The sequence below is a fragment of the Daphnia carinata genome, chromosome 8 (genome assembly GCF_022539665.2).
Source record: "Daphnia carinata strain CSIRO-1 chromosome 8, CSIRO_AGI_Dcar_HiC_V3, whole genome shotgun sequence".
Lineage (NCBI taxonomy): Eukaryota > Metazoa > Arthropoda > Branchiopoda > Diplostraca > Daphniidae > Daphnia > Daphnia carinata.
The window spans coordinates 6,678,720-6,704,268 of NC_081338.1; the positions used below are offsets into that span (position 1 = coordinate 6,678,720).

General features: G+C 42.3%; 7 protein-coding genes and 3 non-coding genes across 14 annotated transcripts; 4 read left to right on the forward strand and 6 right to left on the reverse strand.

Annotated features, from left to right (window-relative positions):
• Window positions 1-1,177: 1,177 nt before the first annotated feature.
• Window positions 1,178-3,275, reverse strand: LOC130700524 (collagen alpha-1(I) chain-like). The gene is made up of 4 exons (XM_057522572.2): window positions 3,245-3,275; window positions 2,735-2,957; window positions 1,851-2,674; window positions 1,178-1,777 (listed from the first exon to the last, which is right to left on the reverse strand). Exons 1-4 carry the CDS (start codon window positions 3,273-3,275, stop codon window positions 1,215-1,217), a joined length of 1,641 nt encoding a protein of 546 aa, XP_057378555.1. The 3' UTR covers window positions 1,178-1,214.
• Window positions 3,276-3,690: 415 nt separating this feature from the next.
• Trnal-uag (transfer RNA leucine (anticodon UAG)) lies at window positions 3,691-3,770 on the reverse strand. The gene has a single exon. It is a non-coding gene; the product is annotated as a tRNA-Leu (tRNA).
• Window positions 3,771-4,791: 1,021 nt separating this feature from the next.
• Window positions 4,792-4,873, reverse strand: Trnal-aag (transfer RNA leucine (anticodon AAG)). Its single transcript has one exon. It is a non-coding gene; the product is annotated as a tRNA-Leu (tRNA).
• A 399-nt stretch (window positions 4,874-5,272) lies between these two features.
• Trnal-aag (transfer RNA leucine (anticodon AAG)) lies at window positions 5,273-5,354 on the reverse strand. Its single transcript has one exon. It is a non-coding gene; the product is annotated as a tRNA-Leu (tRNA).
• Window positions 5,355-5,446: 92 nt separating this feature from the next.
• LOC130700203 (histidine-rich protein PFHRP-II-like) lies at window positions 5,447-6,273 on the reverse strand. The gene is made up of 2 exons (XM_057522241.2): window positions 6,132-6,273; window positions 5,447-6,067 (listed from the first exon to the last, which is right to left on the reverse strand). Exons 1-2 carry the CDS (start codon window positions 6,147-6,149, stop codon window positions 5,741-5,743), a joined length of 345 nt encoding a protein of 114 aa, XP_057378224.1. The 5' UTR covers window positions 6,150-6,273; the 3' UTR covers window positions 5,447-5,740.
• Window positions 6,274-7,156: 883 nt separating this feature from the next.
• Window positions 7,157-8,630, forward strand: LOC132088251 (uncharacterized). 2 transcript variants are annotated; one of them, XM_059496695.1, is made up of 2 exons: window positions 7,157-7,208; window positions 8,304-8,630. In XM_059496695.1, exons 1-2 carry the CDS (start codon window positions 7,182-7,184, stop codon window positions 8,586-8,588), a joined length of 312 nt encoding a protein of 103 aa, XP_059352678.1. In that variant the 5' UTR covers window positions 7,157-7,181; the 3' UTR covers window positions 8,589-8,630. The 2 variants fall into 2 exon arrangements, 1 of the variants encoding a protein (XP_059352678.1); XR_009421638.1 differs by lacking the exon at window positions 7,157-7,208 and adding an exon at window positions 7,649-8,206.
• Window positions 8,631-8,654: 24 nt separating this feature from the next.
• LOC130700209 (uncharacterized) lies at window positions 8,655-9,480 on the forward strand. Its single transcript, XM_059496680.1, has 3 exons — window positions 8,655-8,820; window positions 8,921-9,043; window positions 9,166-9,480. Exons 2-3 carry the CDS (start codon window positions 8,945-8,947, stop codon window positions 9,478-9,480), a joined length of 414 nt encoding a protein of 137 aa, XP_059352663.1. The 5' UTR covers window positions 8,655-8,820; window positions 8,921-8,944.
• Window positions 9,481-10,901: 1,421 nt separating this feature from the next.
• Window positions 10,902-18,744, forward strand: LOC130700523 (protein alan shepard-like). 4 transcript variants are annotated; one of them, XM_059496691.1, is made up of 7 exons: window positions 10,908-12,096; window positions 13,591-13,829; window positions 14,357-14,595; window positions 14,658-14,808; window positions 14,982-15,479; window positions 15,547-15,844; window positions 15,918-18,744. In XM_059496691.1, exons 2-7 carry the CDS (start codon window positions 13,698-13,700, stop codon window positions 15,923-15,925), a joined length of 1,326 nt encoding a protein of 441 aa, XP_059352674.1. In that variant the 5' UTR covers window positions 10,908-12,096; window positions 13,591-13,697; the 3' UTR covers window positions 15,926-18,744. The 4 variants fall into 4 exon arrangements, with proteins under 4 accessions (XP_059352675.1, XP_059352674.1, XP_059352673.1 ...); XM_059496690.1 differs by having other exon boundaries at window positions 10,909-12,096; window positions 15,915-18,744; XM_059496692.1 differs by lacking the exon at window positions 13,591-13,829 and having other exon boundaries at window positions 10,902-12,083; window positions 15,547-15,852; window positions 15,927-18,744.
• Window positions 18,745-18,966: 222 nt separating this feature from the next.
• LOC130700173 (paraplegin-like) lies at window positions 18,967-22,086 on the reverse strand. The gene is made up of 8 exons (XM_057522187.2): window positions 21,879-22,086; window positions 21,530-21,807; window positions 21,111-21,474; window positions 20,885-21,049; window positions 20,661-20,812; window positions 19,788-20,604; window positions 19,529-19,723; window positions 18,967-19,462 (listed from the first exon to the last, which is right to left on the reverse strand). Exons 1-8 carry the CDS (start codon window positions 22,041-22,043, stop codon window positions 19,280-19,282), a joined length of 2,319 nt encoding a protein of 772 aa, XP_057378170.1. The 5' UTR covers window positions 22,044-22,086; the 3' UTR covers window positions 18,967-19,279.
• Window positions 22,087-23,159: 1,073 nt separating this feature from the next.
• Window positions 23,160-25,469, forward strand: LOC130700183 (collagen alpha-1(I) chain-like). The gene is made up of 5 exons (XM_057522202.2): window positions 23,160-23,314; window positions 23,463-23,675; window positions 23,739-23,911; window positions 23,973-24,772; window positions 24,834-25,469. Exons 2-5 carry the CDS (start codon window positions 23,661-23,663, stop codon window positions 25,250-25,252), a joined length of 1,407 nt encoding a protein of 468 aa, XP_057378185.1. The 5' UTR covers window positions 23,160-23,314; window positions 23,463-23,660; the 3' UTR covers window positions 25,253-25,469.
• Window positions 25,470-25,549: the final 80 nt, after the last annotated feature.

The window sequence follows — 25,549 nt, forward strand, 5'->3', positions numbered from 1 at the left end:
GACACTTTCGCACCTGATGTAGTGGCAAAGCATGTTCCCACCTTATCTACAAAGACATCCGTTGATGAAGCAATCCATTTACAAACGGCTATACGCAAACTAGTGGATATGAATCCTTTTCTATTGAATCCTTCGTGGCCAGCTGAAATGGGATTTCATTCCATTCCGGAGCAACATGTGACGCAATCGTTTGGCAACCAGCGTTCCATGTTTCACACGAAGCCTTACAGAAGAGTATTGCCAGAGTTCCAGTTAGATCCACCTTTGTATTCAGGTATGCGTCACAATGTTATGCGGCAGGTACATCCCGTCCAATATCGTCAGCCTGTTTCCCAAGGTCATCCACACGCTCTTTATTCTCATCATCATAACAATGCTATCCATCGTTCGTTTGAATCAGCAAATCCAAAGTCGAGGATGTTTGCCTTTCCGGGGATATCCAGCACACGCGAAAATTTTCGTTTTCGTGTCAATTGGATTGATGAAATAGCCCCGGCTGGTCCGGCTTAATTCGTTTGATTATCTTTAGCGTGAAATAACGCGACACTTTATTTTCTAACGAAAGCTGAGCTTACGTTTAATGTTAGATGAAGATGCTCTACTCTTTATGAAAGACAATACAAATGTACCGTATTCATTACACAAGATTACGGATGTCATTTGATTATCATAGTGTGGCAGGTGGTGAACGTTATACAGGAGAAACTATACATTTCCAACTTTCTAACGTAGTGCCACACAGTCATAGTTGTTACAGAAGAAATAAACATTAACCTACTCATCTCGAATTTTCATCTAATTGACCCTGGGGGCAATGAAGATGTGTTCATTTTCATATGCCACACAGATGGTCAGCAGTGATCACGAACGCTGATTATTCACGTCTTTATTATTCACGTGAGTTGTTTATTCTGCATGTCAAAGATTTCTCTTTTACGAGTGTTAAGTGTAAAACCGACTGTCTCTGCCCAAAGGCGGATGATGGCAAGCCAAACTAACGATCATATTCAATTCAAAACAGTCATTTAGTAAATCAATCATTGTATATTCAAAACCACATCAAGTGTTTCGCATCCACTAATTCATTGTTAGTGAATGAAAAGCCAATGCAGAATACAGCCATATAATTTGTTTTGTTTTCTGGTCAAGAGATTAAACGTAGAAATGAATCCTACGCACAAACTTTAACTTTCAGGTCCATATAAGTTTAAAATCTATCCTCGGTTGGCGTTGGCTACGTACGACTGGAACAAGTCCTGGTTGTCTCGAGCCGATTCTCCCGGCGCTTTGCTGGAATACTGTTGTGCCTGGGTCGGATAAGAAGTGGGTTCACCGTAAACTGGTGGGATAGGTCCAGGTGCTCCGGGTGGGAGAGGCCCAGGTGCTCCGATTGGAGTATCAATAGGAGCTCCGGGTCCTGGAGCTCCAATAGGTGGGGGAGCGCCAGGGCTTCCTTGAGGTCCAACTGGTCCTGGAGCACCAAGCAATCCTGGAGCGCCTGGATTACCTTGAGGACCTGTTGGTCCAGGGCTTCCCATCGGACCAGGGCTTCCTACAGGTCCGATAGGACCTGGAGCGCCAAGCAAGCCTGGTGCTCCGGGGTTACCTTGAGGTCCCATTTCTCCAACAGGACCCATCGGGCCTGGGCTGCCAGTCAGGCCTCGTACGCCGGGTTTGCCTTCAGGTCCTACAGGGCCTGGTGCACCAGGGAAACCAGGAGCTCCGGGGAAACCAATGAAACCGTCCTTTCCAGGTTTGCCTGGCTGTCCGGGTTGACCTAGACATAAAAAAACAAATGAGTAACGAAGCAGTTTAATAAAATTCAAATAAACTTTAAAGGTAAACACTACCGATAGGTCCGGGGGCGCCGTTAAGTCCATCTTTGCCTGGTGAGCCAATGGGGCCAGGTAAACCATCTTTTCCGGGAGCTCCGTTGAAGCCTGGTGGTCCGACCATTCCTTGGGGTCCCATTGGGCCTGGCTGCATGCTTGGAGCGCCATTGAGTCCGTCTTTGCCGGGCATTCCGTTGAATCCAGGACTTCCCATTTCGCCTTTAGGACCAGGAGCTCCGGGTAAACCATTTGTGCCGGGTCTTCCAACAGATCCGACTGGTCCAGCAGGGCCGACAGGGCCAACAGGTCCAGGTCCACCAGGGAAACCAGGCCATCCGTCTTTACCAGCAGGACCGGGAGGGCCGGGTGGACCAGGAATGGTTGAAGTTAAAGTTGGCCCTTGTTCTCCCTTTTCGCCTTTGGGTCCTGCAAATCCGGACATTCCATTAAGTCCATCTTTGCCAGGGGCTCCTGGGGCTCCGTTCAAACCAGGAGCGCCATTGTAACCAGGCTCTCCTTTAGCTCCATGGTAACCGTCTTTTCCAGGAGCTCCAGGAGCTCCATGGTATCCTGCTGCTCCTTTTTCTCCAGGTGCCCCAGGTGCGCCATCAAGACCCGGTGCTCCTTGTGGACCAGGAGCGCCATTCAATCCAGGTTTTCCAGTGTATCCGATCTCTCCTTTAGGTCCAGCTGGTCCTGGTGGCCCTGGTGGTCCTGGGGGTCCGACAATTGTCTGTGGTAGTTGATTGTAATCAGTTCCGTAACTGTCAACTCCCCGTCCCCCACCAGGAGGTCCGGGAGGACCAGGAGGGCCAGCAGGGCCTTTCAGCCATGGCAGTTTTCTATAATTAATTAAAAAACATTAAATGTCTGTTGTCTGGCAAGAAGATTTAAATACTTACTCCAGAAACTTATTCCATTCTTTTTGGACTTCTTCGATATTGGGGGGTCTTGTTCCGGCCGGATAGGCAGCGACATTGTTCCCGTACGAACTGATGATTGCCTGTGGGGCAGGTGCAACTACATAATTCGGTGCAGCAAATGCTGTGGCAGTCAGGAAAGGTATAATTACCTGGTTACGTAAAGAAAATTCAATCACATCCCCAAAATTTGCAATTGATAAAACTTTAACTTACTAAAGCCCTCATGGCGAAACTAAGCGTTTGTAAGTTAACTGCAAAACCCTATTTGCAAAGTAAACATATAAAAAACCAGCGTAGCAACAGAAATTTAAAAATAAATTAAAGTTAAAGATGATTGTATTACCTGTTGAGAGATGCTTGTGATTTCACTGGCAACTCAACACTGATTATTGTGAGCAGGACATCAGCCTTTTGTAGGCGTAGGCCAATAGGATAACCTAAATTCGCCTTTATGAGTTTGACACCATTTCTCGATGGAAAACCTTTCACCTTGTTGACCCTGTTCCTCCGTGTCCCACATTGACCTTCGACAACACGAAAGGTCTTGGCCGAGCACAGTGAAAGTGACGTGCTGCCCTGTGTCTAGTCCAACGGTAAATTTAAGGTACTGGGGAGCAAATAGGGTCAACAAGATGGAAATCTTCTTCCTTGCATGTTTACCTTTTGTTTCGTTAAAAAAAAAAAGAAACTGGAGATCTAATCGGATAATGTATGCACGGGGAGTACGTTACACTTCTTAAGGAGAAAAATAAAAACCCAGTTTCAATAATGGTTTAAGGGGGAAATCATTGCCTTGGGCAATCTGAATGTAAGAATAGATGCGCGCAAGTAATTTGCGAATTGACAGCATTTTGTCAGCAATTCTTATTGGTATTAAGCCGTTCTAACTTAAATATGTTTAATCAAGAAATGAATCATGAAAAACAAAATGCAAATGGCAGCGGTGGGATTCGAACCCACGCCATTTCTGACTGGTGCCTAAAACCAGCGCCTTAGACCACTCGGCCACGCTACCTTATTCATACGTTGGTTGTAACAGAACAAGGACCGTCTTATTAAAACTTAAGTGACATTTATTTTCCTAGGCCATATTTGATAAGTGACTGGATAAAAGTAGGAAGAAGAATCAGTAGTAGCACGTCTTGCTTCATAATCATGTCAAGTTTAATGTGTTCACGCTCATTCGTTTTCGCATAAGAAATGCAATAAAATTAACCTTGTTTTATCAGTGATTTTACGTATCGCATTTTATCGATCGTTATCAAGTGCCATTGTTAATCAACGTGAGCTTAGAATTTTTGTTTAAAACAATCCGATCAAAGTTTAATCATTCATATTCTGGAACTATTCATCTTACCATTAATATAATATTAAATGATGAGCCACGTTATGTACGTCACATGTTTCACTGAACTATCCAACCAGAACATTGAAACAGAAGTGAAAATTCCGAAACATTGGCTTGCTAGAGCAACAATGTTTTGCTTGACTAGTTTAGCATAAAGGAGGATGAAATTTAATCTTTCGAAAATGGCGTTAGGGATTTTGGGAGATGCAAATGTGTAGAGTTGCACAACATTTTCTCAAGTAATGCTGCTGGTTCTAGGTAGCTGACGACATAGATATGACCAAGTCAGTTCGATTACTGTTTCTATCCAACGGTACTAGGGGCGGGATAAAATTCCAAGAAATTGCATATAAGAACAACTGACTTGACGTCCTGGAGAAATTTATTAAAGCCCCTCACTCAAGACGCTGTTTATTGTTTTCGATTAGATGCTTACGTTCGTGTCTTTCGGATGTTAAAAAACAATTAAAAAGCATTTATTTCGTCAATTTTTAATATATCTCATATTGGATTATGCTGGCTTAAGTTGATGTCACAGTTCATTCAGACATACTTAGTTTTTATCTTATCACTACCGTGCTACATATCGCAAGCCTAGATTCACGAAGCTGTCTGCACTTCATTTTTGTCTAGGAAAATTACAAAATTCATTTATGGCTTTTCATCTGTAAATTATCCAAAAAGTTTTTGGCAGCGGCGAGATTCGAACTCGCGCCTCCGAAGAGACTGGTGCCTTAAACCAGCGCCTTAGACCGCTCGGCCACGCTACCGACGTCAACATATATGTAATGAATCACGAGAAAAGATGTTTTTATTAGATGGTTTCTGTTGCCTTAAAACAGGAAGGGTTTACAATATGCCACAATCATTGATTTTATCTCTTTCTCTTTATCGTTGGTTTGCATTTAGGAAACATGTAACTTGCGTTGACAAGTCTATGAGTGTCTTGAGAGAGGAAGCCACTTAGAAAAATACTAGTTATGCTACGGGTTTGCAGGAGAGATACAGAGACCAAGTTTTCTTGATTATTTACGCTTCCTGCGCTTCACAGGCAACCACAAAAGCTACTGTGGTTTCCAAATACTATAAAATAACGGTCAGTAAGCGCAATAATCTCCACAATAAATGAAAAAGTATTTTGTTGTGAAGGTTTTTGATTTAAAAGTTTCTGGCAGCGGCGAGATTCGAACTCGCGCCCCCGAAGAGACTGGTGCCTTAAACCAGCGCCTTAGACCGCTCGGCCACGCTACCTGTGCACTTGTGAGTAACTATTTTACTATATAAATCGAAGGACAATGAAAACATTTTTTTTCCCGATTATTATCATTAGAACTGATGGTATGCGTTATGGAGTTTTCAGATATTTATACTATTCATGAAAAATAACTGTAAATAAATTTTGCGGGCAAGAAATGTATGGATTAGCAAAAGGCACTGCATGGAGAATAGGTTTTACAGCAAGTCAAGTAGATATTGCATAGTGAGAAGGAAAATACTAGTTAAACAAGCAAAAAAAAAAATGTTGGTTATATACGAGAAGCAGTTGAATTAAAACGGTATTCGGATGACTAATATTGATTGTTATCTTATCTATGACTCAAAATTCGCTGAAAATTAATGGATGGCGAGTTTTGTAATCAGTGACGTTTGTGCGCCTTTGCGTTGTTGCCTTCGGCTCTGTGAGCTTTAGCCTTATTGTGGCCCTTATGGTGGGATGCCTTAGCGTGACCATGGGAATCCTTCTTGTGATCCTTATGATGGGATTCCTTCACGTGATCCTTATGGTGGTATTCCTTAGCGTGACCATGGGAATCCTTCTTGTGATCCTTATGATGTGATTCCTTAGCGTGACCATGGGACTTCTTCACGTGGGCGTGGCTCTTATCTACGTGAAGGGGTGCACCCTTTTTGCCATCATGTGGTACCGATGAGACCGTTGCGACCACAACGAGCAATGCAAATAACTGGTAAAAATAAAATGTGACAAAATTGAGATGAAAAAACAAATAAAAAAGGAAAATGGCTTACCAAAAACACAAGCTTCATTCTGTATGATCCGACTCCTTTGGTGTTCAACTGCCAAGTGTTTGCATTATTTGCATTATCAAGGGGTTTTTATATCGCCAATACGCGTGCAGCTAAGTAGAGATAAAGATTTTTTAAAAATAACTTCACACAGACACAAGTAAAAGACAAAGGCAATAAGCGTGAAATTAACAAGCTTTGAGTTGGTTTCCATTTCACAAAACCCGACAAACCGTCTCAAATCTCCTATAGCTCTGTCTTTGCAACACGAAGGAATGTTGAGTTGTTAAATTTATCTTTTTACCACAACGACTAGCAGGTTGACAATGAAAATAAAATTACCACGAGCCACCGAAAGATGAAAACGTTTCGGTACAATGCAACTGATTAAAGTCGACAACTTTCTGATTTGGCAATCGAAACACTTTCCAGCATTTTTTTTTGTGTGTGCATTCGTTGACCGTATGCTTACCTTGATAACATGCTTGTGAGCAGTTGTTTGTGGAGAAATAAAACAAACAATGACCATTAAAAAACAATCAACAGCCTCCATGACCTATTAATTATAACGATTAGAGGAGAAACAAGTATTTTTATGTGTCCAATCATACAAGATAACTGAGTTAACAATAAGAAATTAGAGCTGTACCAATTTTGATTTCGTTACGTAAAAAATTCTTTCGTAGTGCCATCTGCAGGTTTCGTTCTTTTTCGTCAGTACTGCCTCCATGTTGGACTTGAACGCCTCCGGAAACCTTGTGCTCGCTGGTAATCGCCAAATCAACAATTACTTATCTGTTAAAAGGAGGGACTCGTTGACTATATGAGCATTATCTATGATTCAGACTATACCTTAAATTTTTTTTTCCAGTTTTTGCTGAGACAAACAAGTTTTCGTCACAAATTTTCAAATACTAATTCAGGTTATTTCAATAGGAACAACAAGTCAACAATGGCTATCATTTAGGCGGGAATATGGCACCGTCGTTTCAGTGCCAGTTGCAGTAGCTAGTGGTTCGTGCTTGAGTAAGTTGTGCTCTTTGAACTACCTTAATGTATAGTTTTCTTATGTACATGGAGGTAAGCAATTCTCGATAGTCATTCAAATTGATTGCAATCCCACAAATTGAGTTGGGAAATGAGTGGCTGGCTGTGGTAATTTTGTGGGTTTATAGACTCTCTTGAGACTTTGTAACCGCAACGTGGCTTTGGTAATAGAACCCAAAGGCATAGTACTCGCATTCCATGCATTCATGTTGGTTTCGTGTTGATTCCTCATAGATATGGGGGTTTCGCAGCTTAATCTGTATTTGTATCTTATAATATCAAAGAAACACCCAAAGATAGTTAAAATAGCCGTAATTTCTGATGAAAATTTCTGTTTGGGCGCCTTTTTTCTGTCTTGCACCCGAACCATGTAGTGAATCATTTGGCTAGTAGATGTCGCTAGAATTAGTTTGTTGTTCTTTTTCCCCACCGCCACGAGTCGCCCGTCGCCCATCCCAGCACTTGCGACACACGTCGAATGTGTGCCTTGCATATCTAGCCCACACCACCATACACATACATTTGAGCCGTTTCCGCTGCTAAAAAAAGGAAAAACTAAGAAGGCTTTTTTTTTTATGAATAAGCCCTCCCTCAGTGCAGGACTTTGGTGGGCTAGATGACATTTTTTCTCACCCAAGAGTCTTCTTCCCGCACACACGCAGTAGAGTGTGGTGCACAGCTTTAGGGGAAAAAGAATTAAAAATATAAAGAAAAAAAAAACAAAAAATAAAGCCGCCAGTCAGCGGTTCTCTCTCTTGACTCTCTTTCTCCGTGTATTCGTTCCCACCCACTTGGCGTGTGTGTTGTGTTGTCCGAACTGTCAGTAGTGTATTCGGTGTCTTTTCATTTTAAAAACAAGACCAGCAAATTGTCGTGTCCCGTAGTTTCTGCCAATGTTGTCAACGTCTAGTGCCGATTCGATCAAAAACAAGAAGTGAAGTTTGCAGTCTTGTTCTAGAAAGCTGATACGCGTAGATAAAGCAAAGGCCATTTATCTGCTCTGAGTCAATGGGTTTGGCAGAAAGGGAGAAGTAAAAAGCAAAATAATTTTAACCAAATGCCATTATACTTTATTTGTGCTGACATTCTTTTTTAAACTTGTACCCTTATTGATTTTGGGCTTTCAAGGTCTCAGTCCGCAGTGCGTCTACTCAACAACAACCTAGTAGTGCCTGTGAGTCCCTTCAATTCCACGAGTGCCAGTCAACCAGCAAAGGCACATGGATTCTCTACACATCTCATCGTTGGTTGAATGGTGCTACACTGGTTGTTGTCCTGGTCAGCCTGATTCCTGTCGGTGTCTCTAATTGTGACTGCGATTTCCCTCTGGTACAAGTGCCTCAAGCATTGCGACACCTGCAGGTTGGGATTTGTGACAGCTTTGTCCACACCCAATTACTAGCTGTACAGTGACACGTGCGTGTGGGGCTTGTTTCCTCGTGCGTCGCCAGTTCGACGCCGATATAAAAAGAACACGAGGAGCATAGGTTCGTCGACCAGCTTGAGAGAAAATAAAAAAAGAAAAGAAGGGAATTTGAAAAGAGTATAGAAAAAGAAGAAGAGCCGGAAGAAGAAGAAGAACGCACATATACATACGTGGGATTTCCCACCGGGAGTGGACGTACGACGGGACTATGGCGTTTTGGTGAATCCCGACAAAGCATTAGACTCTCCTTTCCCTTTTCTTTTGTTTACGTTTTGGTTTCATCCTATCCACCGTTCCCTTCCCCTCCAAATCCCGTCAGTCATTTCGAGGCTCAAGAAACGTCATGAGTCAATCTGTCCAACTAGACGCCCATTCCATCGACACGCCCCGATCTGCAGTTGCCGAACCCTTATCCCTGGACACGTTACCCTCTTCGCTTTCGGTATAAACATACATATTTTTTGTTGTTATAATAAATGAAAATTATGCTGAGATGTGTTCTAATAGTAAGCAGACAAAAAGCTCGTCATCATCTTTGTTTTGATTATCATATTTTTCGAGCAGGAAGAAACATCTGACATGAGTTCATCCAACGCGGCGGCTACAGCAGCAGCTAGCAGTGAAAAAACGACCTCCAACCGTGTCGTCGTCCCGAGAACTACCTCCACTCTTACTTCTAGTACAGCTACAACAGCAGCAGGTGGTTCAAACTCGCATCTTCCATCAGCAGGCCACCAACAACACCGGACGGCCGTCAACCGCAGCAACACTTCCGGCGAAGGAGGTCTGGTCATGGTGGCTACTTCGCTGGCCGCTCCGTCCAGCAGGGCCAATAGTGCCGAACCCTTTAGCAATGTAAGAGAAAAAACAAAAAATTAACTTCTTCTTCTACTCTATCCTTTTCATTTTGGGTTTTTCTTTCGCCTAACCGGAAATCGTTACACACACACAACTCGATTGATGTGATGCAGGCAAACTCGTATCGAAAATCAGATTTCGTTATCAAGCTTAGAGGGCGAGCCCATCACGACTAGCGGGGTGGGATCCAGATGTGCGTGCTAAATTCAAAACTCGAGATTATCTATTCGTTTTTTTTTGTTGTTGTTTGGTTGTAGGGATTTCGACTCATCATAATGTGGGCTCATTATTATCCGTTAAACAGGTTTTTTATTTGTTTTTGTTTTTTTTTGTGTGTGTTTCTGGTGGAACATTCCTCTCTGCTCTTGTCGTTTGTGATTGAAATGGAATGTCAACGTTCCATTGTCATGGCCGATCTGCCAGGGTTTTCTCCGCGGGAAAAAAACAAACGAAACACGAAGATTTTGTCAACCGAGAAAACGGAGAATGGATGTGAAAAACATTTTTTTTTTCTTTGATTCATTAAACAACAACAACAACAAAAAAAACCTTTGGTAACCAAACGGGGAAAGGCCACACACGGAAGGCGAAGCAAAGGAGAAAGGCGAGTGTATGGGACGAATGTGAAGCAAAAAGGAGAATATAAAATAAAATAAAAGACGTAGGAAAAATAAAATTTAAAAAGAAATCGCCTGGAGCATTTTTCCGGTCCGTGATCTCTCTCTCTCTCTCTCTCTCTCTCTCTCTCTCCCGTTCGTTCAGTTTTGGGAACACAACAACACATGGAATGAAACGACGTGAACGAATAGATGGAAGAAGAAGAAGAAGAAAAAAACTGATTTTAATTTTTTTTTAGCTCATCCTATTCGCGTTTTGCTTCTTTATTGTTATTCCTGTGTTAAAGAGAAGAAAAAGAAAAAGAAAAAATAGAAGAAGAGAACACGATAATGGCGAAAAAATAACTCTTCATCACTCGACCGCGTCCAACCGCTCCGGGGCTCTTCAGGTCGCGTTCGATGTGCGGAGCTTTCGTGAAGCTATCAGCACGGAACAGCGTCTTGTTGTTAGTGCGTGTGTACGAATGTTAGACACATTCACATTCCCGGATTTGCATCCTTCTCTCCCCCCCCCCCCCCCTTTTTTTTTCCACACTCCATAGAATATCGATTTTTCTTTTCGCCCCTCCAATCTAAAATGGTGGTCTCGTTTTTTTTTCTTATCTTCCCGTGCGGGATCGGGAGGGGAGGGAGACAATGTGTGTAGTGTTTATACATAACGAATAATATATTCGTTGTTCCAAGGTCGCCAGAAACAACCCGAAGACGAAAAGGTTCGTAGTCGTAGGGCGTGAAATGTTTCGTTTTTCTACCGCTAGATGTCTTTAAGGTTGCTTACGCAGACCAGTTCCCTTCAAGTTCGTTCGTGAGTAGTACGGCGTATACTCTGCCCCTCTTCTCTTCGTCTAAAGGGTCGCCATTCGTGAGTTTGTCGTGAGTCCGGTCGTTGCTCACGCAGCAGCGCTCCCTTCTCACAACAGACGTACACATTGAACATTACAACAACGCGGCCATTTTGTTAGTCTCTCTCTCCGTCTCCAACACTCCAAACGCTTTCGGTTCACTCTCTCATTCCCGAAAACAGTTTCGACTTGAGAGATACGACAACAACAACAACATGACTTGACCGTGAGGAAGTAGTTCAGTGTTGTGTGTGTCGACTGCCCTCTATCTCCCTACTATCAGTGTGTGTCTGTATGGGTGTGTAGTGCGTGTCATTCAGTCGAAAATTCCAATCATCAACAACAACAGTGACATTTCTCCAGTGTTGTTTCAACATTTCTCACAGTTCTCTCTCTAGTTCTTCTCCCCCACACAGTTTTTCATAACTTTTTAGAGGAATTTCGTACGAAAAAACAACAAAAACATTGTCTTTGTTGTTGAATCAAAGTAGAAAAAATTGGAACGCTGCGTTCGTCTCAGCGCCATTTTCGCCAGCGCGGCAACCTCCTTTCCGTCTCTCTTTTTTTTTTTTTTTTATTTATTTTATTATTTTTTTTTTCATTCTCTACCCGATTCGTGAACACAGACAACGAGACCTCCCGTGTTAAGAGAGACAAATTTTAATCCAATCGAAGTTTTTTTTGTTTTTGAGGGTGGGAAACCTTTGAATTTTCACTGCGCGTTGTGTTTGTGTGCCTCCATTTTGAAATTCTACACGAGACTTTTGACGGAACAGATTTTTTTTTTCGGTGAGACAAGGTGAACGGTGTATCAGGAATTTATCGGACATTATCATAATAACCTGTTTTCTAGCCAAGAGGAATTGGCCTGAAAATTTTGAAAAGACAAACGAACGAAAAAAAACTGGTTCACGATGAACCACATCATCGGAGTGAACCGGAAATATAGTGAACAAAATTATTAGTGCGTGTTTTTTTTTTTGCCCCAACTGCACACATTCTTGAGGCCCCAGTTTTACCAGTTCTCGTTTTTTTTTCTTGTGTTAATCAACTTCTTCCACACGAGAAAAAATTTGAATATTTTCTCTTGTTGTGGGAGTTTTTAGCCCTTGACTGCCAAATCAAATAACAACAGCCCGGAGTCGTCATGGAAACTTCATACAGAGTAGGCCATTCTTGTCCAGTTTTTGTTTTGTTTGAATAACATTTTATCATCATAATATTATTACGACGTAAGAAAAAAAAAATGTTATTATTTTCGGGACTCACGCTAATTGGATCCCACCTTTCCAGTCGATCGGGATAATGTAATCTGACCTTGAGAGAAATCCTCCATCTTTGTTTTTGTAAAATTCAGAGCCTCCCCCAAAATAAATTTTTTTTTGAAATTATGCGATCAAAGTTAAGGTGGAAAGTTAATTCATTTAAAGGGGAGAATCGAAGCTACGTAGACAGGGGGGGGGTATGTGTTTGGTAGCCATTTTTTTTTTCTTTTGTCGTGTTGGTTCGTTCGTAGTCCTACACCATCGTCTGCGGTTGGTGAGGCCGACGTCACCACATCGCCAAGGTTACGGCGTCGTTGACGTCACGCGCCGAGCCAAAAGCGAATAAAGTTTTTCGTCTCTGGTATTCTGAACGCACTTTTCTTTCAAAGTCCCCTCCCCGCTTTTTTTTTGAATTTTCGGGAATAGTGAAAGAACAGTAGCTGCAATCGACTCCCGCCATCTTGACGCGGAGTATACAACCAAATAGAATCTCTTTTTGCCTGATTCTGGTGACGTCAATCCACCCACCCAAGTTCTTTTGATAAGGTGGGTGGGGGAAGGCGGGCTTGCGAGGCCTGTGGCTCTCACGCACGTGGAGAGCTGCGTGAATCCCCGCCTACTCATTCCGCCTCTTTAAGTTTCGGCCGATTGATCGAATCTTTTTTTCTTTTTTCCTAGTGCGTGTGTGTATACTTTTAAAGGAATCCCGCCAGGTGGTGTTTGCCGGTTTTGTTTGTTATCGTTTAACTTGCATTCGGATTTCGCTATGTTTAGCTTCCCCTCCCTCGAAAGGAAATTCAAAATGAATTCTTTCATTCAAATAAAAAATTTAATTACTTTTCACAGATTTGTTTTGCTATTGTACAAATCGATTAAAAATAAAAGAATGCGTTCAATTGGACGCCTGCACGATGAGGCAAATCGTGAATTGTTCATTTGAAGTAGCCCCTCTTTTTTTTTTTTATCTCAGAAGCTCCGATAAGTAACGCACAGACAAAACTCACGCTCCCACTCTCTCTTTACAGCGTGTTGTATTGATTTCTCTTAGCCTTCTCCTCTCTGATCACGGGAGAAAACTCCTCCCCACCCATTCCACCCATCATCGCTCACGTCTATTTCGGGACCAACCACCAACTAAAAAATAGTTTTTTTTTCCGCGTTCAAAACTCGTGGGAAGATTAGGATAGTATTTTTTATTTTAAATGTCAAGTTCCGTTTCATTTGTCGTCTGCTTACAATCCGTTCAGAGGGGGGGGGGGTTATTTCGTACTTAATGAGTTTGTTTTTAAATTTTGTATAGACGTAGGCATGGGGGAGAAAATAATCAAAATTGAAAAAGGAAGAATCGTATAAAAACATTAAAAACAATTGTTGTTGGAACCAAAATGTATACACAGGGCGGTGGAGGAGGCGGGAGTAGCAGTGGTGCGGCGCGGTCGGCCGGAGGAGGAGGCCGGGCAACTCGGACGAATACGACAGCTCAAACTACTCAAGGGGCCATCTATCGGGCATCGATGGCTGGTGGAAGTGGTAGTGGCGGAGTAGGAGGAGGAGGCAGTGGAGGATCTTCTCGGATTGCATCCCACGTTTCACCGCCTCATCTGGCCTCCTATCAAGCGTCAACCACTGGCTCCTTCCCTTACGGAGTGAGTTGCTATCCCCCTCCCCCCGATCTTTTTTTGTTTTCTTTAAAGAAACTCGGCCACCGGAAGTGATCTTTGATCAGTTAGGAAGAATGTTATCCGGAATCGTTAAAGCGGAGGGCTGTTTTTTTTTTTTTTTATCACATTGAAAAACAGACAACAGATGTCGTTTTCTGTTGGACATTCTTTTTTAGAAACGAGAGAGAGAGACCATCTGTCGTGTTAAAAGAAAATATGGATAACATCCACCTTGTGTAGTACGTACAGCCTGAGGCGGATTCCAGAGGGATGTGAGTTAGCAGCAGGTGGTTGCGCCATCCATCGAGCCGTGAATAGTTTGCTTACCCCGAATAGAAGAGTGTGTAGGAGGAATCGTTTAAATTCCAAAAAGTTTTTGCCCGCCTACACGTTTGATTTATGAGTTGGGCATTTTGGAAAGTGAATGAGGGGGGTGGACATTTTATTCATTCATTGAAGTCAAATGTCAAAGACAAAAACAAGAATGTATGTATCAAATTTCTATTTTCCAGGCCGGCGTGGGAGGATCCAACAACAGCAGCAACAGTAGCAGCAGCACGGGGACCGGCAGCCAAGGCTACAGCAGCTCGACGAGCGGAGCTGGCGGAAGTGCGGGAGGTGGTGCCAATTCGAGCCCAACGGCGGCCACCAGCACTACCAACAACAGCGATCAACTGTCGAGGACCAACCTCTACATCCGCGGTCTGACACCCAACACCACCGACAAGGATCTGGAGGAACTGTGTCGCAAGTATGTTCTGTCTTTTATCATTTCTTTCAAAATTGGAAAATAATTTTTTGTTATTTGACCAGATTCGGCACCATCATCTCGACCAAAGCCATTCTCGACAAGAATACCAACAAGTGCAAAGGTTACGGTTTCGTTGATTTCGAGTCGCCATCGGCGGCCGAGTCGGCCGTCAAAGCCCTGCAGCTTCAAGGCATTCAAGCGCAGATGGCGAAGGTAATCGTCAAAGTAATTACACCCTCTCTTTTTTTTGCATTTTTATACATTTTCATTAACCCTAGATCAGACCCAACATCTCTCAATGTTCTCTCTTTTATTTTCTTTCTCTTTTCTAAAAAAAAAATCAAACTTTGATTTCAAAAACAAAAACAAACAAAAAAACGAAACAGCAACAAGAACAAGATCCCACTAATTTGTACCTGGCCAACCTGCCGGCCCACATTACCGAACAGGACTTGCACGACATGCTTTACAAGTACGGAACTGTCATCTCGACTCGGGTGTTGCGTGACGGCGGAAGCCAGAGCCGAGGTGTCGGCTTCGCCCGGATGGAGTCCAGGGAGAAATGCGACGAAATTATCAGCATATTCAATGGCAAATTGCTGTCCGGCTCGACGCAGCCGTTGCTCGTCAAATTCGCCGACGGCGGCAACAAGAATAAGCGTCAGCACAAGACGCACGATCAACGCTGGCGCGACGCGGCCGACGGACCTGGCGGTCTATTGTCGGCTTATGACAGTCCGGTACATCCTAATGGATTGCCGGCCCTACTTTCTCACATGCAGCTTGGACGTAATTTCCCACACCAAATGTCGCCTTTCCCCATCGGGCCCAATGGTGCCCCATGGCTCGGACAATACATTGTCCAGCCGCCCATGCATCAGCAGGTTTGATCATTCGCAATGATTTTGATAGTTTTTCTTGCTTTTCATGGTCAACTTTCTTTTCAATTAGATGGAAATGCTGACGTCAGGGATGGACCCGTCGTTGCAATACATCCCGCAGTTGACCACCCACCTGTCCTCACTGCACGTTGGTAGTCCGGGCAATCCGTATGCGATGGGCCCAAGTGGTCACGGCCACGGGCATCATCACCACCATCACCACCACCATAGCGCTTATCAGGCAGCAGCACTTTACCAGGCCAGCCAACCGCAAGCGGCCGTCATGGGTCCCAACTCACTCTCTATGGCTCCTGAATCCGATCCCTCTGCTAGCGCCACCGCCTCTCCCGACGAGCCCTTCTCCTACGGTATTTTTGTTCTTCATTTTTTTTTTCGTTTTCATTAAACTTAATGGACATTACGGTTATATATTTTTAGGAGCCATGTGAGAGGTGATTTAAAACAAAACAAAAATGGATTTTTATTTTTGGACAGAAAAAAAAAGAAAAATACCAAAGGGAATTAAAATCAAGAAATTTGTGAAATGTCTGGCAGCAGCGGCGCTCTCTTTTTTTGGACGGTGTGTGAGCGTCGATGAATACGGTAAAGAAATCGGTGAGCTGTGTGGTGTTGTTTAACCTGGACCCATTTTTTTTTTCTCTTTGGGGAGGGGGGATTTTTTTTTTTTTTTTTTTTTTTTTAAGAATTTATGTTTTCAAAATGCGTTTCCTTTTTTGTTTTTGCGATAGGTTTTTTTTCCCTTTTTTTTGTTTTAGGTAGACATTCCACACAGACACACACACACACAAATGTGCTTTCCCCCTTGCGTAACCTTGTCGTCTACACCTCCCCTCATTTTTTTTTTCATGTAAATAAGGCGATGCAAAATCTGTTTTTCGTGGGGAAAACAAATTTTCCAGTCGTTTTGGAACCCGGTAGAATTTTTCTAATCATCATCGCTAACCTTCTATTTCGTAGAGGTACCTGTTTCCTTTCTCTCGTTCTCCTACTTCCCTCTATTAAACAAAAAAAAAAAACGGCTAAGGAAATAATTGGTGAATGAAGTGTTACCGGGAAAATGGGGGGGGGGACAACAAGCGATCCGTCGTGCAGAAGACAACAATTTTAGTTTATTGAGTCAGAAGATTTACACACAACAAATGGGGAAAATAACAAAAAAAAAAAAAAAAGAGAAAAGCGTCTGCCAGCCAATGATGTGCCTTTTTTAATGCCACTCCCCATACCTTCCTTACACACACACAATCCCGATCAAATCGCAAAAAAGGGGGAGACATTTTTTTTTTATTCCGTTTTTTTTTTTCTTTTTAATTAATAGTTTACGAAAAATCATGTTCCACTTTTTTGTCCTTGCAATTCGTGTAGGATTTCTGTGCTTTTTTTTGTGTTCCAAAACTTGGTATCAATTCCTGTTGAACCCGTCGATTTTTGTTTGTAGATTTGGCGTATTTGCTGGAACCAAAAAAAGGGGGGGAGGGATAAAGAATTTTTTTTTCACGAAACCCAAAAAAAAAAACTTTAAAAAAAGAAAAAAAAAACCTAAAAAAAAAAAATTACAATTTTTAATTTCTAATTATGTTAATGTGGGAAATCCTCCAGTTACTAAAAAAAAAAAATGTGGGGGACACAAAACAGCAAAGTTACCAAAAATATTAAAAAAGGCAAAAAAAAAAAAAATTTACCTGGAGCTGATAGAATTGATGGGACAATTTCCATTTTGAATCCCCCCCTCCCATTTTCTTTGCCTCCGTTTGTTCAATTTCCACAGCAGAAATGGAAACAAAACTCTGTTCTCGCTCGCGTTTGTTCATTTTTGTTTTTCCCTCATTTTTCTTTTTCAGGTGGTTTGTCAATTCCGTTAAAAAGGGGGAGGAGACTTGATTTTTGTGTCCATGATTTTTCAGAAAAAGGCGATTGTGTCGACGTACAGTTAGATTTTCAATGTTTTTATGCGGTGATTTTGAAAGGGATTGTCGTTCATCGTTCGACGATGAACAAATACGGATCGAAGGAATCGGAGCAAAAAGTACAAAAAAAGAGAAAGATTAGAGAGGGTAAAACACAAACCAACGTAACACTCCCCCCCCCCCCATTTTTTAACCCGACATAAAGGTGGCGTCATTATTTTCATTCAAAAAAAAAAAAATTATTTCATTCGGATTACAAACTACTCCCTTAATTATTTTTTTTTTTTGGGTTCAACACACACTGCCGTTATTTCATTTGTTTCTATTGCGTCATTTTTTCCTGAAATAGCCATTATTTCCAAACGATCTTTTTTTTTTTTAAAAAAAACTTATTTAAAGATGATGGTTATATAATTTTTTTTCCTCCTCACTTTCCTCCTACGTCACTTCCGCCACCTCTTTACACATACCTTCTTAAAAAAAAAAGCGGAAACAACAACAGAAAAATGTGTTTCATGCAAATGGGGAAAATCAGTAATTGTTTTTTTTTTTTTTTTTTTTTGAGGTTTCATCTGGTAAAAAAGTGCGTGAGCGCTGTATGCAATTTTAAATTGTGTCGCCTCCAAAAAAAAATGTTGACTTCGTTTCATTTCCTTTTCTAAATTAAGTTTGTCGTTATGAAAGAATGTTTGCACCACCTCGCTCCCTCCCTTCTGTTTTTGCTTTCTTGTTGTTGCTAATTGTTAAATTCGTTCTTTTTTTTTTTTTTTTACCTGGCAAGGAATTAGCGATCAAATTTCGCGCGGTTTTGTTATTTGTTTTGAAAAAAAAAGGAGAAGGATTTAAAACAAAAAAAAAATGGGGAATTTAAAAAAATTTGTGAAAAAAAAAATTGTTTGTTAAATTGTTTTGTTTCGTGAGTGGGTCTCTGATGACATCCTTCGGAATGAAAGATAATTTTTCGTAGAATTTTTTTTTTTTGTTTCTCGCCTTCACGCGGGAGTGAGAGGAAAGACGGGATGAAAGATGAGCAAAAAAAACAATTTCAAATTTTTTGATTTCACACGTGTTGTTGTTATTGTTGTTTTATTGTCCTCGAAGAAACGCTGCTGCCCGTGGGCAAGAAAATTCAGAGTTTTAAAAAAATAGAAATTAACAAAGTGCAGAAGAAAAGTGAAATCTTGTGCGTGTATGCGTGTGCCCCCTCCCACCACACCCTCCCGAAAGAAAAAAGAACGAACGTGTTTGTTGAAAATTGTTGAATTTTTGCCCCCCTCTCTTTGTTCACTTTCATTTCATTTTTGTCGATTGGGTATGGATAATTGAGATGGTTCGAAAAATTATTTTTAATTTCGTTTTTATTTTCTCCTGCAAAAAAAAAAAAAAAAAACATTGACAGATTTGTTTATTTCGTGACCTGCTGGACGTGTCTGTATGTGTTCATGACGCATGAAAGTGAAGAAAAAAGCAAATTCTGCTGGGTTGTGGAAAAACAAATGTGTGTCTGATTAAAAGAGAAAAAAACCAACAATTTTTTTAAAATCCTGTAACCAAAAGAACAAAAATTTCTTGTTTACCCCTTCAAATTATTTTTATTGACACATTTCCTAGAATGCAAAACCAGCACGGCGTAATTTCGAAGAGAACCTAACACAAGAAATTATTCACGACACGATGGAGGTAAAAAAGAATGAACGATATCTTTTTTATGAAGAACGTGACAACCTACTTTCCTCCTGGCTTTAACAGACCAAATGTATATAATCCACTTACATTTTTTTTTTTTTACAAGCCTTTCAGCAAACAAGTAATCCTCACCAGAAGGCAAGGATCAATACTGGTTTGTCTATGTCACCTTCTACAGTATGTAAAATAGAATCAAACGTCAGATGGTGGCGGTGGTGGCTGGGATCTTCCAGGTGGTATGCCAGCCTGTTCGCTAATCTCAGCTTCGAATTGCAATGGTTCGATAAACTGTTTCTGGCCGTGCGGAGGCGGTCCGATTAAAGCTTCGACGTCCTGGAAGTTGAGCGTTTCTTTGATCAGCAATTCTTCCGCCAACTGATGGATTTAAAAAAAAACTCTTGATGATCAACGAAAAGAAAAAACATTTGAATGGCATTTTACCTTCTCAAGCATTTGACGGTGCTGAATCAAGAGACCCTCTGTCCGTTTGTAAGCCCGGGCGATGATACTGCGAGCTTCATTATCCATCGTATTGGCCAGTCTTTTACTGTACGGCCGCCGGCCAAATTCCCTTGAATTGCGATCTTCTTCCGGAAAGGAAATGGGACCCAACGAACTCATTCCGTACGTTTTCACCTGTTTTTCAAAACATTTCCTGAATTAATTATTCTCATTGCAAATTTAACAATCTCATTTAAACCTGAGAGTAGGCCATTTTGGTAACTTTCTGAAGATCGTTTTGAGCTCCGGTTGTCACGCGGTTAAACGTAATGGATTCTGCCACACGGCCGCCCAAAGCCATGCACATCCGTTCGAAAAGCTCCTCGGTGGAGTAGAGCCGCTTGTCCGTCGGAGTGTATTGGGCGAAGCCGAGGGCCTGGCTCGTACGCGGGACAATGGTCACTTTCAATAGGGCATCCGTGTGCGGAAGCAGCCACCCGACTAGAGCGTGACCACATTCGTGATAGGCAACGATCCGCTTCTCCTTCGGAGCGATGACCGATGATCGTTTCTCCAAACCACCCACGACGCGTTCGATGGCGTATTCCAGATGGAAGGCTGTGACTATCTTGCCCAGGTCACGTGCGGCACGCAGAGCTGCTTCGTTGCAGACGCTGGCGATGTCAGCGCCACTGAATCCCGGAGTTAGAGACGCCATTCGCTTAGAATAAAACGCTGGACTTTTCTCCATCTTGATCGACTTCAAGTGATGCTCAAAGATCTCTTGGCGTTCTTCAAGTGTCGGTAGATCGATCATGATGTGACGATCGAAACGGCCAGGACGCAACAAGGCTTTGTCTAACACGTCAGCACGATTGGTTGATGCCAACATCAAGACACCTTCACGGGTTGCCATGCCGTCCATCTCCACTAGAAGCTGATTTAGTGTCTGTTCACTCTCGCCAGATGCCCCATCGAGTGAACCGCTGCCCTGTGAACGCTGGCGACCAATGGCGTCGATTTCATCAATGTAAACAATACAAGGGGCTCTCTTACGTGCCTCTTTAAACAAGTCACTAAACAAAAGCAATTAGGAGTAACAGTGAAAATTGTTTTAAATTTATCGAAATACCGAACACGGGCTGCCCCCAATCCACCAATCATTTCGATGAATTCTGATCCATTCATCGACAAAAATGGCACAGAAGCTTCAGTGGCTACAGCTTTTGCTAGTAACGTCTTTCCACAGCCAGGAGGACCCAATAACAAGGCTCCTTTAGGTACCTTGAAAGAAAAAAAAAAAAAAAAAGTGATGTTGAAGGCTTTTGAGAGTGAAATTCGAACAATGGTTCTTACTTTAGCGCCCAATTTTTTGTAGTGCTCGGGTCTTTTTAGGTAGTCCACGAACTCCATTACTTCGACTTTGACCTCTTTTAGACCAGCTACATCTGCGAAGCGAACTCCTTTACCTCCACCAGTTAGAGGATCCACTAGGGTGAATTTCGCTCGTGCCATTTGTGTCTGAATAGAGTGAAGATTGCAATTGTTAACACAGTTACTTAATAGTAACACAAATGCTTACAAAAGAGTCCATTGAAATGGGCGATTTGAAGCCTTTCATTCGCGAGAGAATAGAGATAACGATGGCAGCGGCGATTAAAGTGGTCAGCAGTCGGCCTGCTGTGTCGGCGTTTCGTTCGTAAATAATAGGAACTCCTTGACCAGCCGATATGCCTAATCGTTGTTCAGCTGCTCGTAATTTTTCTTCAAACTTGTTTGTGTCGATGATATTCATGTGGAAAGTTCGGTGGTCCATTCTACGACCTTTGATTACAGCTCCCTCGTGCAAAACGATCGTAACGATATCGACATCAGGACGCACAATGATTTCGGCGACTTCACCCTTAGCTAGCATGTGGTGAAGAAATTCTGTCCAAGAGACATACCTGGTAATTGTAATGATATTTAAAATGATTGAGAATCACTAACAGGATGATTTACCTCACTATCTCTGGTTGGTTTCCACCAGGAAACATTAGAGACACAATTGTGATAAGCATGTAACCAGTAAACATCCACAGCATTGCTTTTGCAAGCATGGATGGCACTTTTTTGTCATCATTATTCTGCTTGTCATCTGGTGGGTCTTTATTAGACTGCATACGGTGGGAAGAGGACGAAAATCCTCTTGTGTGACTTTGAATGCCATTGTGCCTAGGAAGTGATCTTTGTACAAGACGAAGAACAGCACAATATTCTTGTTTTATAACACAGAGATTCTAGACGAGCAAAAATATATTACTAAAAATAGAATGCTATACCAGTTCTTGATACATGGAAGTTTACATACCTTTCTGTTTAACCAAGTTTTATTTATACAGGATGAGCTCGCGAAACCATCTCGACGTAGGTACAAGAAAGAACGGCATTCACTCAAAGTGGCGTTATTTAAATTTCGGCCACATTTCTGAAAAAGGGATACTAGTCTTGATTTGTTTGATAATAATTGCGCCATTGTGGGTCAGAAAACAAAGCCCACATTTACGTAAGCCCAGCAGACGAATAACAGAGTTGTTGACATTTTTGGCAATGTTTCATCACAATTTGCATAATTAAATTGTTTGAAGAAAACTGTATAATGTACAATTTACATGAATTGAAAAAATGCGTTAACGTTTGTTTGAGTTTAATAATTAGCGTTTTTAGAAAGTTCTATCACATTTTCCGAAATGGCAACCTTACCATGCTGTTCCCTGGAGAGCACGGCATTCGAAGTGGGTTTTGGAAGCATGGTAAAGTGAGTAATATACGCATGGTCCTTCGAATTCGACAAAGTATGGTAATCAATCACTTAATATTGCTGCTTACTTCGTTGATTAAGAAGCTTTGGATGATACCTAACTATTACAATGTTTTTCTATAACTTATTTCATCGACAGAAATGCTGCTAAAGAAAGGGTAATTCCTCACGTTCACATGCCATTTTTTTTGCCTTATATGCCCAAATGCTGCAACCCGTTAGATGTGCAATTATGAAAGCATTTTCTGCTGATGTAAAGCTCTACTAAAGCTAAAATGCAACTGAAAAGAAGCAAAATTTCGATTTGGTAGCAAACAGCTTTTAAAACCTTTTACAAATGCATTTTTGTTTTAAATATGGAACAATGATCTGAGAATTGCTCGTCTAGAAATTTTTTAGAAAAACTGGCGGCAAAAATGCATTCCGATTTAGCTCTAGACGTTACCAATAAGGGAAAATTCAAGTCAAATGTGCATGCATGACTGATGCAGTAAGCTTATATATGAGTCAGTAGAACGTCCTTGGAAATGAATTGCACGTGTACTACGTTTTTGAAACGAAAAGACCCAAACATATATTTAGTCCACAAATAATATGCTTCACACAAAACCTATTAGGGATCTGAAGAGCAGTTGCTCAAATATTCCCCTGCCACGTACTCACTTCGTATGTTACATCGTATGATTCATTCCCCACAGGTTGATTTTAATTCTTTGTTTACCATTTCCATGCAACAAAAAGAAGACTAACTCAATCGTTTTCGGTTTCTTTTTCCTTCTCATTTAACGTTTCGCTTTACTTTTTTTTACCAGGTAATAACGGAGCACTTTCTATTCGTAATTGGAGAACAACTCTTCAAACATAGCCTGCAACTACAGTCCCATTCTGCAATAACCATTTGAATGCACTGGCATATGGCGAATGGGTTCAGATTTTTCGTATCTTCAGTATGGCCTCATTTTTGGCTGACGGACAGAGAGAGTCGGGTAAATAGCATGAAGGAATTTCTTTAGACTACAAAAATTAACGTAGCTCGAGGACGTGAATCTCTTTACACTGGCCTTGCATTTGTTAATTCACTAGCAAAAAAGTGAACTTATTGGTGACTGTTTTCATTTTCTTTTACCTTCACAGGGCAAGAAAATGTTTATAAGGCGGGTCGCCCTGGCTCTTTCTCATCAGCGTTGATCGTGCAGTGGCAAAGGAAGCATCAACCTGATAAGGCTTGCTGTCTTCAATTACCATCCTGTAAAATCCTAATTCATTCTGTTTATTTTATGTTTACAGAAGTTAAAAACTATAATAAGAATCAAGATCATTTAAACATCAGCCATGAAAACAGCTGTAGTAAGTTAACTTGTTGCTACTCATCTATCGCATTTACTTTTGATGATCTTCTCTGTCTAACAGGCTCTTTTGATAACTCTCGTCGTGGTGGCCAATGCTGCCCCGCAGTACCAAAGAGAGTACCCTAAACAAGGAGCTCCTTCCCTTTCGCAGGAGCAATGGGCATCTTTAAATCCTGTTCAATCTGAAAACAGTGATCGTGATGAGCTTGCGAAGCAGTGGGCTAGCTTCCTTGAGTAAAAGATAAATTGAGAAATTAAAATAATGAGATTAAACGCTAATGAATAAAATGTTTAGGTACCTTCCATGGCTGACAGGGCCTCCTGGACCTGTTGGACCTGCTGGACCACCAGGTTCCCCAGGTGGAGCTTCGAGCTATGACCAACCCCAATCTATTGCTGGACCTCCTGGTCCGCCAGGACCTGTTGGCCCACAAGGCGAGAAGGGAGACACAGGTGCACCAGGTGTCAATGGTGAACCTGGACCTCAAGGAAATCCCGGTGCTGATGGTGCTCCAGGTCCTCAAGGACCTACAGGGGAACCTGGCGCAGATGGAGCCTCTGGAACCGCTGGAGCCCCTGGTACTCCGGGACAAAAGGGCGAAGCTGGAGCTAATGGCGTAGATGGAGCTCCTGGAGCACCAGGAACCCCGGGTAAAGATGGGTATCCTGGAGCACAAGGTCCTCAAGGACCTAAAGGGGAAACTGGTGCCCCTGGGATCACACTTCCTTCTAAGATTCCTGGACCCGCCGGCCCTCCTGGATATCCTGGTAAAGATGGAGCTCCGGGAGCTGCTGGTGCTCCAGGAGGTGTTGGAACTGCCGGACCGCAGGGATTGCAAGGACCTGCTGGCAAAGATGGCGCTCCTGGTAGCCCTGGTAGTGTAGGCCCAAAAGGAGAGGCTGGAAACCCTGGTTATAATGGAGCTCCAGGAAAAGACGGACTTCCAGGCACTCCAAGCACACAACCTGGCCCCGTAGGACCACAAGGACCTGCTGGATCCCCAGGCCCCAATGGAGCTCCTGGAAAAGATGGTTCCCCTGGTCCAGCTGGCCCTCCAGGCAAAGATGGACTTGATGGCGTTCCAGGATCTCCAGGTTTTAATTATTTAAAAATTACTATTAACATAATATCACTGATAATATTTTCGAAATTCAGGTTTACAAGGAGAGCAAGGCAAACCTGGGAAGGATGGTTATCCTGGCCCAACTGGTGCTCCTGGTACGCCTGGAGATGTAGGACCTCAAGGTCTTCAAGGCCTACCAGGACCAGCTGGTGAAGCTGGCAAGACTGGCCCTGAAGGTCCAATTGGGCCCGTTGGTCCTGTTGGAAGTGAAGGAAAACCTGGTCCGGCAGGCGAGCCTGGAACGCCAGGTCCACAAGGACCCGTAGGACCTACTGGGCCGGCTGGAGCAGATGGTAAACCAGGCCAACCTGGAGTTACAGGACCCATGGGCCCTGCAGGTCCACCAGGACCTAGTGCAAGTCAAACCGTATACCCCAAACAGGAATATAAGAGCGCCGTTGTGCCTTATAGCATACCGGCTCCTAAAGACGATTGGTACAGCAGCAAGTAAATGTAAACAACTGCCTTTTTGCATTTACAGTCTGGACGGTACGAAATTGTGCAACAACATGATTTATTTAACGTGAAATAGCTATTCATCCATGCAAACAAAAATTGTAGGATGTCAAATTGCATACCTTTGTATTTTTGTAAAATGTTAATTATTTAGCATGTCAGTTGTATACTGTAAATCAATCAAAATGGAAAACATACTATACTGCATCAAAGCTTTGTGTTTTTATACCGAAGTTGAGGCGGGTTTCGTTCTTCTATGGACGTGTGAAAGAGAAATGAAGGAGATGACGTA

Coding starts and splice junctions, on each gene's coding strand:
- LOC130700524 (XM_057522572.2), bottom strand. CDS start 3,275: ATGTGGGACACGGAGGAACAGGGTCAACAAG. Junction 2,675..2,734: donor GAATGGAATAAGTTTCTGGA/GTAAGTATTTAA, acceptor AATTAATTATAG/AAAACTGCCATGGCTGAAAG. Junction 1,778..1,850: donor CGGCGCCCCCGGACCTATCG/GTAGTGTTTACC, acceptor TTTTATGTCTAG/GTCAACCCGGACAGCCAGGC.
- LOC132088251 (XM_059496695.1), top strand. CDS start 7,182: ATGTATAGTTTTCTTATGTACATGGAG. Junction 7,209..8,303: donor GTTTTCTTATGTACATGGAG/GTAAGCAATTCT, acceptor TGGGCTTTCAAG/GTCTCAGTCCGCAGTGCGTC.
- LOC130700209 (XM_059496680.1), top strand. CDS start 8,945: ATGAGTCAATCTGTCCAACTAGACGCCCATTCCATCGACACGCCCCGA. Junction 9,044..9,165: donor CGTTACCCTCTTCGCTTTCG/GTATAAACATAC, acceptor TTTTTCGAGCAG/GAAGAAACATCTGACATGAG.
- LOC130700523 (XM_057522571.2), top strand. CDS start 13,698: ATGGCTGGTGGAAGTGGTAGTGGCGGAGTAGGAGGAGGAGGCAGTGGA. Junction 14,596..14,657: donor CTGGAGGAACTGTGTCGCAA/GTATGTTCTGTC, acceptor TTATTTGACCAG/ATTCGGCACCATCATCTCGA. Junction 14,809..14,981: donor TTCAAGCGCAGATGGCGAAG/GTAATCGTCAAA, acceptor AAAACGAAACAG/CAACAAGAACAAGATCCCAC.
- LOC130700173 (XM_057522187.2), bottom strand. CDS start 22,043: ATGGCGCAATTATTATCAAACAAATCAAGACTAGTATCCCTTTTTCAG. Junction 21,050..21,110: donor CCATTTCAATGGACTCTTTT/GTAAGCATTTGT, acceptor CACTCTATTCAG/ACACAAATGGCACGAGCGAA. Junction 20,605..20,660: donor TTGGGGGCAGCCCGTGTTCG/GTATTTCGATAA, acceptor GCTTTTGTTTAG/TGACTTGTTTAAAGAGGCAC.
- LOC130700183 (XM_057522202.2), top strand. Junction 23,912..23,972: donor CAGTGGGCTAGCTTCCTTGA/GTAAAAGATAAA, acceptor TAAAATGTTTAG/GTACCTTCCATGGCTGACAG. Junction 24,773..24,833: donor TGGCGTTCCAGGATCTCCAG/GTTTTAATTATT, acceptor TTCGAAATTCAG/GTTTACAAGGAGAGCAAGGC.